The sequence below is a fragment of the Sorghum bicolor genome, chromosome 1 (genome assembly GCF_000003195.3).
Source record: "Sorghum bicolor cultivar BTx623 chromosome 1, Sorghum_bicolor_NCBIv3, whole genome shotgun sequence".
Lineage (NCBI taxonomy): Eukaryota > Viridiplantae > Streptophyta > Magnoliopsida > Poales > Poaceae > Sorghum > Sorghum bicolor.
Window position 1 is genome coordinate 13,295,684 of NC_012870.2, and position 17,832 is coordinate 13,313,515.

The following is a 17,832-nucleotide window of genomic DNA, read 5'->3' on the forward strand; positions in this document are numbered from 1 at the left end:
CAGTTTATCTAACTCTAAATGAATCATAGAACTAATTGTTTATAAAATAATGGTATAAAACTATGCATGATGGGTGTGTATTTTATCTATATTTTATTTCAATCTATATGATGATGTGATGATAGTCTCAGAAATAATGTCATAAAACTTTTCTCTCCACTAAAAAAGGTGCAATAATGTTATAGCCAAGCTAATTACCATTTTGCTGACCGTTGGGAGAGAAGAGGAGAGAGAAGAGTTTGTCTCTCGTACAAGTAACAAGTTAGGCACGAAAGCCTATATATTGTAGTGAGTAAAGTTCATCACCGTCCCTAAACTTGTTCGGGTGTATCATCCCGATCCTTAAACTCACAAAACGATCGTTTAGATACCTAAACTTATTTGGTTGTACCATCCCAGTTCTTAAACTTAGAAATCTCCCATATAGGTCCTCTAAATTGTTCAGTTGTGTTATCCCAATCCCTGTTTTTAAATCTCATCTAGATTAAAACATGACAAATCTAAAACTATCTTCATTGAAGTTCATATGAAAAAGTTATAAATTATTTTTTGATATAAAGTTTTTAGATCGCTTTGTTTTGACTTAAAATCAAGTTTAGGGACTAGGATAACACAACTGAACAAATTTGAGGACTTAACAAGGGATTTCTAAGTTTAAGGACTAAAATGACATAGTTAAACAAGTTTAGAGACCGAGATGACACAGACGAACCAATTTTCATACCGTGTCAGCCTGTCGAGCACGGTGTTTTCCCGTGTTGTGCCGGCCCACAGTCCGTCATGCCGAAAATAGCTTATTTTCATCAACATTTTCACCAAGTGCTAAAACACTTCATTATTGTCACCAATTGTTCATCTTTTTGACTAATATAATAATTAACCACACATATATATATAAATCGCAAGTACACAAAAGTTCATTTTCATCGGACCATGCTACGTGCCTAGGTGGCGGCCCAGACACGAACTGAACAGCCTGTGTGAGCCCGAGCCTAGTGACCACCGGTCGGCCAGACCAAATCGGCGAGCCATGAGTCGGACCACCGACTGCATGCATGGCCATATATCGAGATCACGAGGCAGACTTGCATGGGGCGCCGTACGTACGTTGGTGGTACACCGTGTACCGTGTGCTAGCCCGTGCTTGGGTTGGTACTACGGGCGCGTGCAAACAGCAGGGACCCGGCCATCACCCTTAGCTTGCAGTTGCAGTGCAGCAGGACAAGCGCGTGCGGGGACAACGTGCATCAGCTCACTGGTGCACTCGATCGAGACCCGACAATAATGCATAACAATATATAGTTCCATGTAGTGATCGATGTAGGGTCTGAGCGCGCTCCGTGCAAAACTCAAGCCTAATTAAGTTGCATGCTTTCGAGGTTAGTAGTGTTAGGGGGTCGACCTCAACGCTAGCTATTTATCTTTTGCGAAGAATTTTATAACGTTATTACTAGCTAGCTAAGGCAGCGCGCAAACCCCTTTTCTCGCTTAATACGAGACATTGCCCTCTACTTGGCAAAGGTTTAATTAGAGAAACGCTATGTCAACCGACTGATAAAAAACATTTGCTATACATTTTTTATGCCTTTCCTTCTAGACAACAACATCACATAAATCTATAATTACATTTTGTTACATTTTGGATTTTACTTGCTTAACTAGTAATAATAATTCGGTGGACAACCAAATCATACACTCATATATTACATTTTACATTCTACTCCACTATAAGGACCTCCAAAATACTAAGCCAATAGATTCATGAGTTGTTCATAATGCGATCACGTACCACGAGATGAATAACATTGTTAAATCATCAAATATTAATTAGAATAAATCAGAAAAATATAAGTAACTGCATTGATGAGCCCTTTGGTATCATTGTTGAGCTCTAAACCCTAAACCCTAAACCCGGTGGTAAAATTCCAACATAAAAACCTAAATAGATGAGCTACACTGAGTTCGTATATATCAAATATAGTGCCCCTTATGAATAATTCTTGGCTCCATTGTCGATGGACGAGACAAATAACCTTCATAGTTAAATTATCATAAGAGTATAACCTGGTGCAAACAAATAAACTCTACAACCACATCCTTATACATAATTTCTAGCTCCGCCGCTGCCTATCTTCTTAGAGAGCACTCCCACAAATGTCATCCTCGAGAGATTAAGGTTCACAATAACCTAGAATTTGGTTTGGAAAATTAACTAAAGCCCCTTTAAAATAAGAAAATTACCATATTTTCTATTCTATGTTTTTCATTTGAAAATAAATTGATTTTCTTTAAATTTAAGTTCAATTTTGACATCACCCTAAGCTGACCGGCTATCCTTCAATGAGAGATAATATTTTTTGCGATAATAATATGGGATAAAATGTTGTGCAAATTAACACCGATACCAGTCAAGCAAATATCTCACCGGCTATACCATCATAAGACTTACCCAAAATACAAGACTCATTTGAAATTTTAGTAGCGCTAGAAGCAAAAGGTTCTATACTTATTTTTAGTCTTCTTCAACAACAAGACCCAAAAAAGAATCCTTGTTGCAAATAGGTCTAGATGAGAGAGGATACTCATATTTGAGTTATACCTCTTTCGATACCCAAAATGAGTCTTTTATGTATTCTGTTGGAAGCTATAGATATTATGTTGGTGACTTATTTTAGATTTAGGTCTTATGATGGGTCTCGTGTTGGAGATAGCCTAAGGAAATTGAAAACATGAGGTGATGAGAGGTAGATGCTATTTATCTATCGGTGGATTTTTTTTTTCTAGGGAGAAAAATAGACGTATAACTTATGATATTTCATCACATGAACATAGAATTCCAAAAGGAAAAAATAAATAGTCCAAGAATAATATACTTATTCGAAAGGTGACTCAAACGACAGCTAATTGAAGGTTGCCTTAAAACAAAACGTGCTGTTTAATGTAACAAAAAAATAATCGATATAATAATAACCTTTTCCAAAGTTTGGACAAAAAATAAAGGACGCCATTTTGCAAGCCGGCCCTTTGGGTGAAGAAATGGAGCCCATGCAATTTCAAAGTTTGGCGCAAAAGAACGGGCCTTTTGCATTTTGTATGACACCATGATAAGAGGGAACCGTGTGCCTTCTCTCACCATCCACCTGCCATTATCATTTCTCCCTCCTCTTCTTCCATCTTGCCGGCCTGTCTCCGCCGCGCTCACACAGCTCACAAACCAACGAGAAATCGAAGTCGACCTCAGCCGCGGGCTGCGGCTGCGTGCGAGCACTCTATTGGAGCAGTGGCGCCGTGCCGTCAATGGCGGGCCTCGGGTTCGAGGAGACCGAGCTCCGGCTCGGCCTGCCCGGCGGCAACGACGCCGGGGATGCCGCGGCGGCGAGGAAGCGGGGTTTCGAGGAGACCATCGACCTCAAGCTGAAGCTGGAGCAGCCGGCGGCGCCGCACTTGGAGAAGGAGGAGGAGGCTGGCGCTGGCGACGCCGTCGCCCCCGGCGCGGTCCCACTGTCGTCGCCTCCAGCAGCCAGCACCGCCGGCGCAGGTACGGCCATGAAGAGGTCGCCGAGCCAGAGCAGCGTGGTCACCGCCGACGCGCCGCCGGACCCCGAAAAGCCTCGCGCCCCCAAGTACGTTCTCCTCGCCTATAGTATATTCTTGTTCTCGTTCTCCTCTCTTCGTAAATAAACAGCTATATATAAACATGCATGGGCATGATTGTGCAAATGTTAGTATTTGCGAGAAACGGGCTCTAATAAAAGTAAAGAGAGGTGAATTTTAACCATTTCGGGTGGAACCACTATACATGGATTTCTGTAAAATCTGTGCGTTCTGCGCATCAGTTGATCGAGGTCTGAATGACGCGCAAGGCTCATCATTTTATTGGGTCCGCGTTCTACTCCGATCCTAAGCATCAGTGGATTTGGATCTTGACATGTAGAGACTGGATACAATAGCTCATAGCCTCATACACCCATACCTTACACTTACAGTGATGGCGTGATGGATGATGAACATTGAACAGCCAACAGCGCAGAGAAAAAGACAGGAGGGCAGCATGTGGGCCTGTGGAGCATGACACCCAGTCCCCAGCTAGTGCTGCCGACATGAATTTTTTTTTTCATTTATTCCTATTTCAATTATTTTGCAAGATACATGTTTATATCATGCATCAGTAACAGAAGCTGTGGAGAGCACGAATCTTCAATCTGCTGTCTGTAATTTTTTCTTCTCGAATATGCAAAAATTTTACAATTAAATAGAAGAGTTTAAACAAACATGTAGTAACATATGCTTCTATATCAAGAGCTAAAGGATCGAGCTTATTAGCCTAACCTACCAGCCATTCAACAGTTTTTTTTTTCTCACAACAAATCAGCCAACTGTCATAGCTTATGAGCCAAACAAATAAGACTGTGCCATAGCTATACCATCCTAGCAATAGACCTCTTATTTCGAAATTACATAAAAGAAAACAATCGATACCGACGCAAGGGTACGATCTAAGAGGAGACAACAAGTCCTTTCGAACGTCTGTAATGTATGATGTCAATCAAGTCGTCAAGATGGAGCATGATGAATGCATTCCGTACGTCGTTTGATGCACAGGGCACAGGCGGTGGGCTGGCCGCCCGTCCGGTCGTTCCGCAAGAGCATCCTGGCCGTCCAATCCCAGAGAAGTGGAGGCGACGACAAGGTCAACGGCGGCAAGACGTCACCGGCGTTCGTGAAGGTGAGCATGGACGGCGCGCCGTACCTGCGCAAGGTGGACCTGAGGACGTACGGGAGCTACCAGGAGCTGTCCAAGGCGCTCCAGAAGATGTTCAGCTCCTTCACCATCGGTACGTACGTCGTATATATGTACACCGTACCTACGTACGGCTAGCTAGCTCATTCATTCTTCTGCTTGTGCTTGCATTGGTCGTACGTCATGCATGCATGTGTGTCTGTCTGTCCTGGCTTGTTGCCATGGCTGACCGGCCGGCATTGGCACGGGCACACTTCGTATAACATACACACATACTATGTATGTATGATTGAGTTAGCTGATCGATTAAGAACATGCCAGATACGTTCGCACTGTACATACATATCGATAGAACAGAGAACGAATGTTCTTTTTTTCTGATGATGGACAAGTACTCTTCGTTTGTTCAGGCAGCTGCGGGCCGCAGGGGATGATGAACGAGGAGACGAAGCTGCAGGCGGACCTAGTGAGCGGCTCCGACGACTACTTGCCCACGTACGAGGACAAGGACGGCGACTGGATGCTCGTCGGCGACGTCCCCTGGGAGTAAGAGAGAATAGAGAAAGCTCCATCTCTCTGCTTTGCTTTATTCCACTCGATCGCTAGCTGCTACTACTACTAGCTCTCGTTCTTACCAATTTTTACCAATTATTGATGCAGGATGTTCGTGGAGTCGTGCAAGCGCCTCCGGATCATGAAAGGATCGGAAGCCGTCGGCCTCGGTCAGTCAGCGTCACTACTGCCTCACAAAAAGCTTCACTTATTACTGTCTGACAAGTTTTATTTAACACCTGAGAGCTAATTAATAAGCAAGCTAACAAACGGCATCTCGTGTGCTTTGGTTGTCTCTCTGCTGGTGTGTTCATTTCGTTCAGCACCCAGGGCGATGGACAAGTGCAACAACAGCTGCTGAGCAAGGCATATTATTGCGGCAATGCAAGCGTCTCCAGCCGGTATCAATTAACTGCAACGGTGGATAATGTATTATTACTGCTTCTACTCCACTCTGTATCATAATTGTTGTTTACTACCCTGAACTCCTGAAGGTCTGCACATGCATCATCGTCTCATTGAGGCGTGTACGGCTCCATGTATTAGTGTATATTTCTTTCTCTCTCCTTTTTTTAGGGACTCTCTCCATTCCATGTGTCATATATATTGCGTCGTTATGTTTCATCTTGTTAATTATATGAAGAGTATGTATATACACACACACACACGTAACAAAGATGGTGTGATCGATATGTATGGTTCCTTTTAATTTTGCATACCGGCCGGCCTCTCTCTGATCTCTTGTCCTTTAATTTTTAGCGAAGAATGTGAATATAGTATCGATACTATACCTGATCTTCAGGGATGTGCCATCCTTTTCCGAACACGGAGAATGAGAGGGCTGGGATGCCGCGTGTTGTTTGTCTAGCAGCCAAGCAAGTTCAATTATATTATCGCAATGCGTGCTTCCGTTGCGCAACATAATTGCACAGCATGAATGCTCAATTATCAAGCTGTAGTTGCCTAGCTAATTGTTGTCTGAATCCAATAATGAGAGGCATTATATGGTCTTTTCTGTGCTTTCTGCGTGGCTGCATTCGCAAGAAACAGGCCGGTCAATGCTTGTGGTGCACACAGCCGCGCATCTCCATGGTTTTTTATATGCCTGTGCCAACTAAAGGAGGGACCATGCCATGTGCATCGAGATATACAGTTATAGAGGATCATGCTTTTCAAATACTATACCACTAGTACGATTCAGTGGTTAAAGAACTTGCTTGCATTGTTTGTTCATGTGTACATATATATGTGCCGACTATGTAAATTAAGGTGCATGCTGGGTGGCAAAAGACCAATTGACGTTAGCTGGAATGGAAGAATGGTGGGTATCATCATATTTCCAGGAGATTTGGCCTGCGGTTTGTAGACCAGCAGAACATTGTATTCACGGGTCGTCCATGCCTGATCGCTAAAGCAATGTTAAATTACGTAAAACATAATTTGCCTTTTGGGATCTTGTGTCCCTTTGCAATGATGACAGAGGTTACCAAGCAAATCGCCTGATTTTTAGTTTAAATATATGCACACAACAATATACGGAGAGATAACTAGGAAAGGTTCAAAAAAGAATCTATTACCTTCTCTAATCTTATGTGTATGTCTTAAAATTGGACTCCGTACTAGACGCAAGTTATTATAACTTATATGTCAGGGCTTATGAATCCGAGTCACATTTGAAACATGGAGGACATAAGGGCGGTTTCGGGAAGTAGAAAAGTGGAACGAAAGAATCAGTTCGCTCTCTAATATTAGTATACAAAGATATAGATTAATAGCACAAAATTAGTATTATTATATTCATTATGAAAACTAGCCATCAAGTCATCTTTCATCATGTCGAATCTTAAGTTGTGTAGTAACTAACTACACATGGATAAATTATATATGCACTAGTGCAACTAATCAGAATTGCTCTCTTTCTCTCAATTCCCTAATACACTCTTTCTCTCCATTTCCTAACACAATACCCATTTACATGCTCTATAATCTCTATCTAGGGTTGACAAAAGTTTACCAACAACTCTATATATAGTCCATCCTTCCTATAATACAATACATTCTAAAATTTTTTAAGATAACTTAAGGGCATACTCAAATGACGTATGTATCCATATATTGAACCCAATTAAGGAGTTTCTCCTCAAGCTAGTCATCATTTCCTTTTTAACAAACTTACAAGAAGTGCTCTCCCCAAATTTGAGCATAGACACAACTTAGAATGTGTTATATCCTATTATAAATTTTAGAAGTCATAATGAATTATTGTGGTGTCACCAAGCTAGGGCCACTTTCCTCGTTGAGATGTCACCAGACACCAGATCCTCGGCCACCACCACTTCCATGGTCCTCCGTGACCATGACAAGGAAGCCCGAAGCTGCTGACCACTATCCTCAGTTGTTGCTGCTGCCAAGATCCTCCATGGCTAGTTGGGATCGCCACCTTGCTGAGATCTCGTGGCCATCTAGATCCTAACAAGCAAATTTAACCTCCATGCCATGGAATAATGGGACGTTGGTCCTCCCTAAGCTGCCATCATGCTTGAGCTTGATGGTGGTGCCCAATCGCCACGAAAAGAGAGGGAGAAGGCAGGGGAATGAGGAGGGGGTTAGGATTTGGGGCCAAATAGTTAGTGAGGGTTCTCTAGAAAATCTCACGCAACTGTTTTATGCAAAAAAAAAAAGGTGACAATTCTCGAATATTCCCTTCTTCATGTTAGAATAAAATTTACATTAGGAACCATATGTAAACACAAGGCCTCTTCTCTAGAAAATCTCACGCAACTGGTTTTGGACCTAGAATTTGTAGCCAACACAGTTGGGCCTAACAAGCATAATGGCTATATAGGCTTATTTAGACAAGGAAAAAATTCATATTACCTCCCTCAACTTTCATGAAATTCTACTTTTCTTTCCTAAACTCTAAAACAAGGCAAAACATCTCCCTCAATTTTTAAAACCATACATTCATCTTAACCCTGTTATAAGCGGTTTTGAAGGTGGGTTTGTCTTTTTATTTTTTATTTATTTTGGCTGAATATTTAAAAAAGCATAGTAAATCATTGAAAAATAATCAAAATAAAAAATCCAATTTTGTTGGATTCCACATGAGTAGATGTACACATTGAACATATAATATGGTATGCTTTAGAACAAAGTTTTTGCTATAACTTTATATCTATGTTTTTTCTACAATTAAATAGAATAATTCATAGTTGCAATTAAATAGAATAATTCATAGTTGCCTATGATTAAATATTACTCGTCTGCCTCCTGATCCTGCCTCGCTGCCTCCTCCTGCCCTACCTCCTGATCCTGATCCTATCCCGCTAGCTCCTCCTGCTGCTGTTTGACTTCGCCGTGTTGCATCTCTTCGTTGTTTTTTTGGTCATCTCTGACCGAATAAGATCGCTCTTAGGGCCAAACGAACTCATCTGCTGGCAGTACGTCCGGGACGCATTTTTCTTGAATCGCTCCATGCATGCACTTGTGCGTGCCCAAAGCGATAGAGCAAGAGCTTCTGCTGCTGCATCACGATCTCCATCATCGAACACATCAAGATGAGCAAGAGCGAGAGCATCCAGCATTGTCGCGGAACGACCCCTCTGTGTCTGTCTCCAGGAAGGAGCCAGCTGGCTTGCTAGTTCAGTTAGCTTTCTGTATAGTTTGGGTCTGCTAGTGAGTAGTGACACTCTTTGTAATGCCGACTGAGATGAACACTCTTTGTAATGCCGACTGAGATGAGATTGGCAGATTGCTATACTAGAATCAGTAGAACCCGCTATATAGTTCGGGTCTGCTACTGAGTAGTGACACTCTTTGTTCATGTCATGTCAAATGTTTAGCCACGCAATCCTCGGTGTGAATTGTACTGCAGCCTTTCAAGACGCAGATTGTTCATATTCGACATAACAAAGGGAATTGCTGGAACCATATAAAAAGTAGAATCATAATCATTTCTGTCCTGAGGTGTACAGCTGGATCCCGTTATCAACTGTATAAACATCGTCATTCATACAATACAAAAATGCTATATCGTGTAGCTCGACTATGATCAAATCCAACAGCTCTGGTCGGCGCATCAAACAAAAACAACACATCAAACCACTCTACACGCTGTGAGGATGCCACACGGGGTGATGAAACATAGGTGCATCTTCCTACTGGACACCTAGGGTCCCATTTCGGCTCCATGCGAGCTTAGTAACGGATAATATCACTCAAGATGCTGAAGAAATGGTTGATATCTATCTTGTCCTCTCCGGTATAAATTGCTTCTGCACTTCCTCCGGTTGGCCCCTGTGCAGCCATCTCAACAAGTGTGTACAGCTTTTTGATTGGCATCTGCAACAAAGAAGCATTGTAAGGATTTGATTTGATCATTCAGGTTTCTGATTACTAATAAGAATGCTAGATTAACAGCAAAAGATTACATCATCCAGTGCTTCTGCTGCTGCATCAAGATCTCCATCATCGAACACATCAAGACGATGCAATACCTGTACCGAAACCATAAAGTGTGAGCTGTGAAGAAAGAAACACCTAACGAATCCAAGGCACAGACTTCTAAACAACACTGTGATCACCGCATATGCAGAGAAAACCAATAACATCATGACTGTATTATGAAGTATCACTGCCACGAAGCAACTATATCTTGCAACTGTCTACCATTTCAACTACCCGGAAACAAAATCCAGTATGGTATTCCTCACCTTTTTGGCATCCTCCTTTTTCAGTTTGGGAACATGGTATGTCACAGAGAACACATCACACATTCCAACAGATTCTAGGAAGCCAACCTCGCTTGTTGTTCCAATCACAAGCAAGTTTTTTCCCTGCGAAATATTAAGAGGCGAGCAAGTCAAATGAAGTAGTTAGAAAATAGGGGTTCAACATGTAAGTAGTGAAACAATAACCAAGTATGAAGCTCAAGGATAATACTGGGCAGTTATGCAAACCTTAGGAGGAACCCTCTTGAGGAGGACCAGAAGAGTTTGAGAGATCAAGTTTGAAAAACGTGGTCCAATGGCTACATACTCCAGTAACCTACAAGAATATTAGAACACAGTCGAAGCTAAATGAGACGTGTAAAGGTTGCATGGCAGCCAGTTCACTTTTAGAATCAAGGGCTCAAGTACCTTTCGATATCATCAAGAATTATGATGCTGAACTGAGACTTGTATGCATCCTCAAAAACCTGTATTTTTACAAAAAAGACACAAACTCAATATAGTATGAAATCACACCAAAAAACCAGATATACCTACAAAGTGCCGAGAGAGAGAGAGAGAGAGAGAGAGAGAGAGTAGAGAAAAATGGTGCTGAATTACAAAAGAACAGTAAAAGAGTTTCAAATAGATCTTTTCATATATTTGTATTAACTATTGAATAGGATACCCTAAATGCTATATGTATCACTGACCTTGCAAATCTGTGCACACTTGCTGCTCTCACTGAAACCAATCATTGTTTCTGCTGATATCTAGTATGAAAAACACAATTCAGAAATTTAGTCCTATACCTGGCTATAGAGTAAGTAGGAAAACTGAAATGAAAGGGAACTTACAATTTTAACATATGCAAAATCACTGTCAATGCCAACACTTGCTGCCATAGCTGTTTTACCACTGAAGCAGTAAACATGGAATAAGTTTCCACTTTCCAGCAAAGTTTTTAAAGACATGGATGTTGTTTAGCCTTTAGATACTGTACCTTCCAGCAGGACCTTCCAAGAGGCAAGTCACAAGTGGACTACCTTTGCTAACTTTAACTTGCTCTACAAGGAGCATAGCTCTCTGGTAAATATGCTTATGTGCCTTGCCACAATCAACAATACCTCGCAATCTGCATATTTCCACATAAAGATGGTGTCAAATATAAAATTAAATTATTTGAGTTTCTATGAAACAAGCCAACAGTATGTATTATACAGTATAAACAGGAAACTAATTAGAAAAGCACATATATGTGTAGAATAGCATCCCAAGTAAATAATTCAAATGAGCTGAGCAGCTGAAAATGCTAGCACATGCAATCTGTTCATGCCAAGTTGTGCATGACATAACATAAAAAATGAGACCTACTAAACTAGCTAATAGATAGAGAAAAAAAAACATGATGTAACATATTTAACGTAAGCATGTAAAAGCATGCTTGATATGGAGAGGACAGAAGAGACATAAATCTACACATAAAAAACACAATGAGAGAAGATAAGTGCTATGCAACGGGAGTAGGTCCCTGAACTGCATATTCGTGGGCAGAAAAGGATAGCAGATCCCAGAAATGCCCTAAAAAGAATACAATCATCTTGCATTTGACTTATGTAAATATGTCATTTTGCAAAATTAATGTACAGAGACATTACAGCACACACCTGCATCTTTCGAGATCATCGGTGGAAGCACCAAATGCAGGAGTAATTTCATGAAGTGCATTCACAAAATCATCCATAGTAACCTTAATGCTTTCCTCATCTAAAGGTTTAGTGAGGTCATCCATGGTTATCTGCCGGTTCAAAGCATACGAGACAGCACTTTTGACAACACCTTCCAACTCCGCTCCACTGTAGTTCTTTGTCCGTGCGGCTTCATTCAGAAAATCAGGTGTCATTTGGACATAGTATTAACAATCATCAATCCATTATATACACAGAGAATTTACAATGAGTGCTAATGTGCAAAGTAATGTTATTGTTGAACTGGCATAGTGGTATGTGCAGCTGTTATTTGCTGACACTTTAACGTGAGTGAGGAGGGAATCTGGTTTTGGACTGCTATGAGATTTCCCTTCATCCTTGCCTTATGGGTCTATTTATAGTACATGGGTGGTCGGTTTGAGAACAGACACAATTTGTTACACAAGAAAAACTACAATTTGTATAACAGTTCATACAGATAATAATGTCTGTTGCTATTATCATGTCATGCAGCATACATAGTAAGCCAAAGAAAAACGAAAGACGGCCTACTGTTCTGTACAACACGAGGATTAGAATAACAGTTGACACAGTAAATATTTCAAAACAAATGTTTCAAAATATTACAATTCCATCAATAGAACTAGCATGGTTCAGCCAGAGCTAACTAACTGGTGAGGGTTCCATGCAATGAAAAATACTGGAAACCTTTGTTATAAAGAATGCAATGCCTGAAAGTATATCAATTCGCCAAAAAAGAAGAGACAAACCTAGCTCATGAAGATTAATATCTGGAGATAGGAAAGAATTCTCTTTCATCTTATTTGTATGAATCTGAAGGATTTGCAAACGACCATTTTCATCAGGCAGGTTTATCTCGATGTGAACTTCCAATCGTCCAGGTCTGCAACAGATGTACCAAAGGCAATGAACTTATGCAAATAGAAAAAAAAAAGAACTGTAGTTAAGGTGCAAAATTCCTAAATCAATGAACATCAACCTCTTTGATTTTCCACACCTGAGTGATAAAAACTAGTTTGAATTCATTAAATATGCAGGTTTAATAATATATCTATGTCTCATTATATGACACATTTCAGGCTACTGGGCCAGTTTGGATAGAAAGGTTTCCATTTTTGGAGTTTCGGAAAAGTATTAGGTTTTTGCGAGTATAGGAAAGTTAAAAGGTGTTTGGATTTTAAAAAAAAAGTTAGTTTTGAAAACTGAAGAACTCCTTACTAAAACTGTAGTATAGGTGCTTTAGAGACCCCACTCAAGACATCTTTTTCCAAAACAGTGATTTTGCACACCTCTGGTTTGTAAAACTATGGTTCCTTCATACCACATTTTCAACACGACCCACAGAGGCCCTTAAACACTAAATTGGTGAGTTTATAAGTAGTAAAATGAACCAAAGAGAAATATAACTTACCTCAATAAAGCTTCATCGAGCAAATCTTTACGATTGGTCATTCCAATAAGCAATACGTTATTCAGCGCCTCAACACCATCTATCTAAAGGGTACAAATTTTGATCAGAACTATTTATCGTATAAATGTATATACTATATACAGAACATAAAAGAAAAAAAAAAGTTGCAGATTCTACAAGAACGCACCTTTGTAAGGAGCTGGTTTACAATGCTATCATGTACACCTGTACCATCACGGGTAGATCCTCTAGACTGCATAATCAGATTTCCATTTAGGCTAGCCAGGCTATTGTTATAAATAAAATGAATGATACTCTAAGTGGTCAAATTATACAGTACAGTGGTGCATGCAATAGACAAAATTGCAATTTACAGAAGACCTAGAAGAGATGAAAGAGCTTAACGTGGGAATTAGGTATAACTAAAGAAATGTTTACGGACAGTATATCATAGATCCATAGGTAATAGATTTCAATTTCATGTAATCAAAGGTATCCAGAAGAAACTCTTAAAACTACGTAATTTTGCTAGGGCCTTTCCTCTAATACATGATGACCTACTGGAGCAACACATTTAAGAGGATAGTTCATGTAACAATTATAAGGGTTTTTTTTTTCTCAAATGCAACCTAGGGGATAAAAGCAGTAGTACCCATCAAGACCACCAAATCTAAACCGGTTAGAACACCCTGTACTTATCTAGTGAATTATTGATAGTTGAAACTTGAAAGTTGTCTTTTATCTGTCAGCTTGTCATATTCGAAAAATCTGGCACCTTGCTAAAAGCTCTGGGCAATGAAAATAGTACAATACACATGATGACATAAACATAAAGGGAAATTAGTTTCACCTTGCAGATGGCATCAATTTCATCAAATATGATAACATGGAGGTCACTCTGGTCACCTGTGTCAGAAAGGAGGTACAAAATATGAAGTGTTTAAAAGGCTTCAATCAACACAGAAATATGGGAACACTTTACCTCATGAGAAAACATACCTCGTGTCCTCTGCTCATTTTCAGCATCAGCAAACAAATCTCTCACATTCTTCTCGGTTTCTCCAACAAACTTGCTCAGAACTTCAGGTCCATTCACAATCTGAGATGGGAAAAAATATACAAGACTGTAAGAGGCTAATAGACAGAAATCTAGCATTCTAAGTAGAGGAAGATGATAGTATCTGTGGAATCAATTCACTGCACAGGTTTTACAAACCCTCTTACATCTATTAATTTAGATAGTTGGACAACATGGCTAGCCTATACTTCACACCACAGCTAAATTTTCTAATTCTGCCTCTGCATTATGGTGTTAGTTTTCACAAATCACATAAGTACAGACCGCTGGCTAACTGTGGTCCATTCAAGTATATTACTATATTATCATCAATAGTACATGAAAATTTATCAGCACAATATGGAATAAAATTAAAGCTTTTAGTTGAGTTAGTATTTACAATAACAGAACTGAGACTACCTGAAAAGTGCTAAGTTCTGATCTACTAACACTAGCAAATAAGAACTTCCTCAACCCAAATTTTATCTAGTGTTCATATATAGTAAAATGTCCTTCAAATACATAAAATGAATGATACAACTATCGCACAAATAGTTAGGTAAATGACAAATTTGTATTCCATGCTTATTAAGAAAATTTTCTACCTTGGGATCTTTTCCATTTAATAACTTTCCAATTTGCCGGGCCATAAGAGTCTTGCCAGTACCTGGAGGTCCATATAGCAATATGCCCTTTACATGCTTGATGCCCAACCTACAGTATTAGCTCGTTAGCAAAAGATCCCGATTACAACAGTAGAAAAAATAGTGAAGCAGGTATCATACTTACTTACTGACAACGTGAGGAGGAAACACTCTTGAAGCAAATGCCCTACGAAATATGTCAGTGAATTCAGCACTTAACCCACCTATCCCCAATTTTTCCAGGTTAAACTCTTTATGTTTGAAAAGTTTGCTGCTAGCAGCTTCCTTTTGGTTGATCACCTACAGTACCAAAACAGGATTATTGAAGTATGTTGCAATTTATAGATAATTTATAGATAATGCTTCTGCCACATTCGCAGTTAAAAATGAGTGCTAAGAACAATATAGGGGGTGTTTCAGATAACCTTAATTCCTGAATTAGGAGCAGCCTCAAATATGATGTATGTATCACTTGACAAGTATCCTCTATCCAATGGTGTAGAACTCTCTTGACCCTCTAACAAAGCTTGATTGACAGTGAACACATAGTTTGTCCCATAAAATTCAAAAGGCACCCTTTGCCCCGAGGTCATGACCTGTAATGTGTAAACAACCCCAGGGAGATCAACTTATTGGGCATATAGGTAACAATAATAAAACTACAGCCATTTATAATACAATAATGCATTAGTGGCATCTCATGAATTAGCATACAGTTTAAAGTTAAGAGAACGGAAAAGAGCGCTATTCAAAGAAATTGAGTGACCGATAGTCTCGTACCTGATCCAGAAACCTCTTACGGAGTTGTTGGGCAAGCACAACAGCATCCAGCTGATAAGCCAAGACAATGAATATGAGACAACACTGATCAAGCACTAGTAAGATCCGCATAATAAACAGTCATTGCTTACCTCGTCATTTCGGTTGGCTCTTGCCTTGGCATACTCTAGCTCTAAAGTGAGCAAAGCCAACTTGAAATCATCAGGGGGGACAAAACTGGACAACAAATTATCATTGCAAACAGTGAGGCAAGACAGCATCATAAAGATATTCAGTTCAGTGGACAGTTAAACTGCCAACCTGCTAACAGTAACAGAATCCCCAGCTGAAACCTTCGCCTGCCGACGCTGAATAGCATTCAAGGCAATGCGCCCACTTGCAACAGCATTGTGGTCAGTGGATATTCGTTAAGGATAAAACATGAGAAAAGAAAGATAAAAACCTTTAGGAAGGACAATACATGATATTATCAAATCTGCACAGGATTCAGCTGTTCTCAAACCCGAAGCAATGTTGTTATTTTGAAATAACTAGATTTTTAGGCCACAATACCCAACGGTCACACTGTGGTGAACCCAGTACAAAGCCTAACAGCTGATGAGCACAACATTAGATTAATAAATAGCAGTATAACACTAATGTGCAAATATATGATAAGGAAACAGATCATTAGGCCTTGTTTAGTTCACAAAATTTTTCAAGATTCCCCGTCACATCGAATCTTTGGTCGCATGCATGGAGCATTAAATATAGACGAAAATAAAAACTAATTGCACAGTGAGATGAATCTTTTGAGACTAGTTACTCCGTGATTGAACAATATTTGTCAAATAAAAACGAAGTGTTACAGTAGCCAAAAACCAAAAATTTTGCGAACTAAACAAGGCCTTAGTCAATGAAAGGACTATGGTTCTTTTTTTAAAGAGATGGCAGGAGAATCATGGTTCATTTCTAAGTTGATTCATCATTCAAGGCTTTTCCAGTGCAACTAAATGGCATAAAACAGATCAATCAGTTCCAGTAACAATTACCAAGGCTATAAATGTTGAAATATGCCGCCTAAATCAAAACAACAACGGGGAATTCCGTAGACCCAGGATTCAAACTCAAGTTACCAGACCAGATCAAAGCGCCAGGCAGGCTCGTGAGACAGAGATCTCAGAATAAACTGTGCAGACGATAGGTTACGAGACCATCAATAAAAGGATATCGTAGGGTGAAGACCCAGGCGTCGGCGACGAGGGCGAGGCCGTTGGGGAAGCGACGGAGGTCCGCGGGGGAGATGTACGCGCAGTTGGTGAGCGCCAGCTCCTGGTTCGGCGTGCTGACTACCTCCATGGACGCGCCCCCGCCACCGCCACCGCCCTGCCCCTGGTAGTACCTTCCCGCCATGGGCGCGGCGCCGCTGCGGTGGTGAGATCTCGCTGGCAGGAGGAGATCGTGCAGGCGCGTGTGTGATGTCTCGCTGCTGCTCCGCGAAGACGAAGAAGAGGGATTTCAGGGATCCAGAGCCCGCTGGCGTGTACTTCGTTGTGAAGGAAGAGCCTTTGGGCCTTGCTCATGGGCCAAACGCGGTGCACTGGTCCAATTTATCTCTCTTGGGCCTCCTCTAGCAGCCTAGTTTTCCGAGATCCCAGTCTTTTTCATAAGCTAATCTGATATGTGCCAGTCTCTCTCGGACCAAATTTGTGGCCTCTTTGGCAGCCCACAGATCAAGGATGGCAGCCCGCTTCCTTGTGTCTTCCGCGAGGAACAAATCCACGACTCATTCAGCCGGGAGGGTTTGCCTGTGCCCTCACGAACGGTGTATCTTCTTTCTTCTTCGCTCAAGGCGCCGCCCAGTTGCAAGGCCGCTGCCGCTCGCCCAGGTGCCCTAGACGCCGCCGCTGAACTCCATCCAGATCGAGACGGGGAAGGAGCACCGCATCACGTCGATCAGCCCATTGCCTTTGCCCCGGCACCCCGTCTCCTCCGCCCCGGCTTCCCGTCGCCTCCACCATCTCGTCTGCCCTCCTAGGTTTAGTCCTCTCGCGCTGTTTCTACAGATCTTGGGAAAGGAGAGGTGCGGACAGGAGCAGGAGCAGCGACGCCATCTTTCGAGCCTCTGACGAGTAGCAGACCAATAGGAGCTCATCCCTACCTCTCGAGTCCGGGTGTGCCTTCCCCGTCCTTGACGCAAAGGCGAAAGGTGAGTAAGGTCTCAGGCGA

At 41.1% G+C, this 17,832-nt stretch overlaps 2 protein-coding genes across 2 annotated transcripts; one reads left to right on the top strand and one right to left on the bottom strand.

Annotated features, from left to right (window-relative positions):
• LOC8062473 (auxin-responsive protein IAA30) lies at nt 3,109-6,011 on the top strand. Its single transcript, XM_002464163.2, has 5 exons — nt 3,109-3,623; nt 4,603-4,835; nt 5,152-5,287; nt 5,402-5,463; nt 5,617-6,011. Exons 1-5 carry the CDS (start codon nt 3,298-3,300, stop codon nt 5,652-5,654), a joined length of 795 nt encoding a protein of 264 aa, XP_002464208.1. The 5' UTR covers nt 3,109-3,297; the 3' UTR covers nt 5,655-6,011.
• LOC8062246 (vesicle-fusing ATPase) lies at nt 9,212-17,127 on the bottom strand. The gene is made up of 21 exons (XM_002466736.2): nt 16,835-17,127; nt 15,925-16,020; nt 15,756-15,840; nt 15,625-15,675; nt 15,270-15,440; nt 14,990-15,144; nt 14,806-14,914; nt 14,143-14,242; nt 13,994-14,049; nt 13,331-13,396; nt 13,144-13,226; nt 12,482-12,615; nt 11,670-11,880; nt 11,006-11,137; nt 10,860-10,920; nt 10,716-10,775; nt 10,432-10,490; nt 10,252-10,339; nt 10,006-10,128; nt 9,724-9,789; nt 9,212-9,634 (listed from the first exon to the last, which is right to left on the bottom strand). The coding sequence occupies exons 1-21, from the start codon at nt 17,014-17,016 to the stop codon at nt 9,491-9,493; spliced, it is 2,232 nt and encodes a 743-aa protein (XP_002466781.1). The 5' UTR covers nt 17,017-17,127; the 3' UTR covers nt 9,212-9,490.

Coding starts and splice junctions, on each gene's coding strand:
- LOC8062473 (XM_002464163.2), top strand. CDS start 3,298: ATGGCGGGCCTCGGGTTCGAGGAGACCGAGCTCCGGCTCGGCCTGCCC. Junction 4,836..5,151: donor GTTCAGCTCCTTCACCATCG/GTACGTACGTCG, acceptor TCGTTTGTTCAG/GCAGCTGCGGGCCGCAGGGG. Junction 5,288..5,401: donor GTCGGCGACGTCCCCTGGGA/GTAAGAGAGAAT, acceptor TTATTGATGCAG/GATGTTCGTGGAGTCGTGCA.
- LOC8062246 (XM_002466736.2), bottom strand. CDS start 17,016: ATGGCGGGAAGGTACTACCAGGGGCAGGGCGGTGGCGGTGGCGGGGGC. Junction 12,616..13,143: donor CTCGATGAAGCTTTATTGAG/GTAAGTTATATT, acceptor CATCTGTTGCAG/ACCTGGACGATTGGAAGTTC. Junction 9,635..9,723: donor CAGCAGAAGCACTGGATGAT/GTAATCTTTTGC, acceptor TCTTTGTTGCAG/ATGCCAATCAAAAAGCTGTA.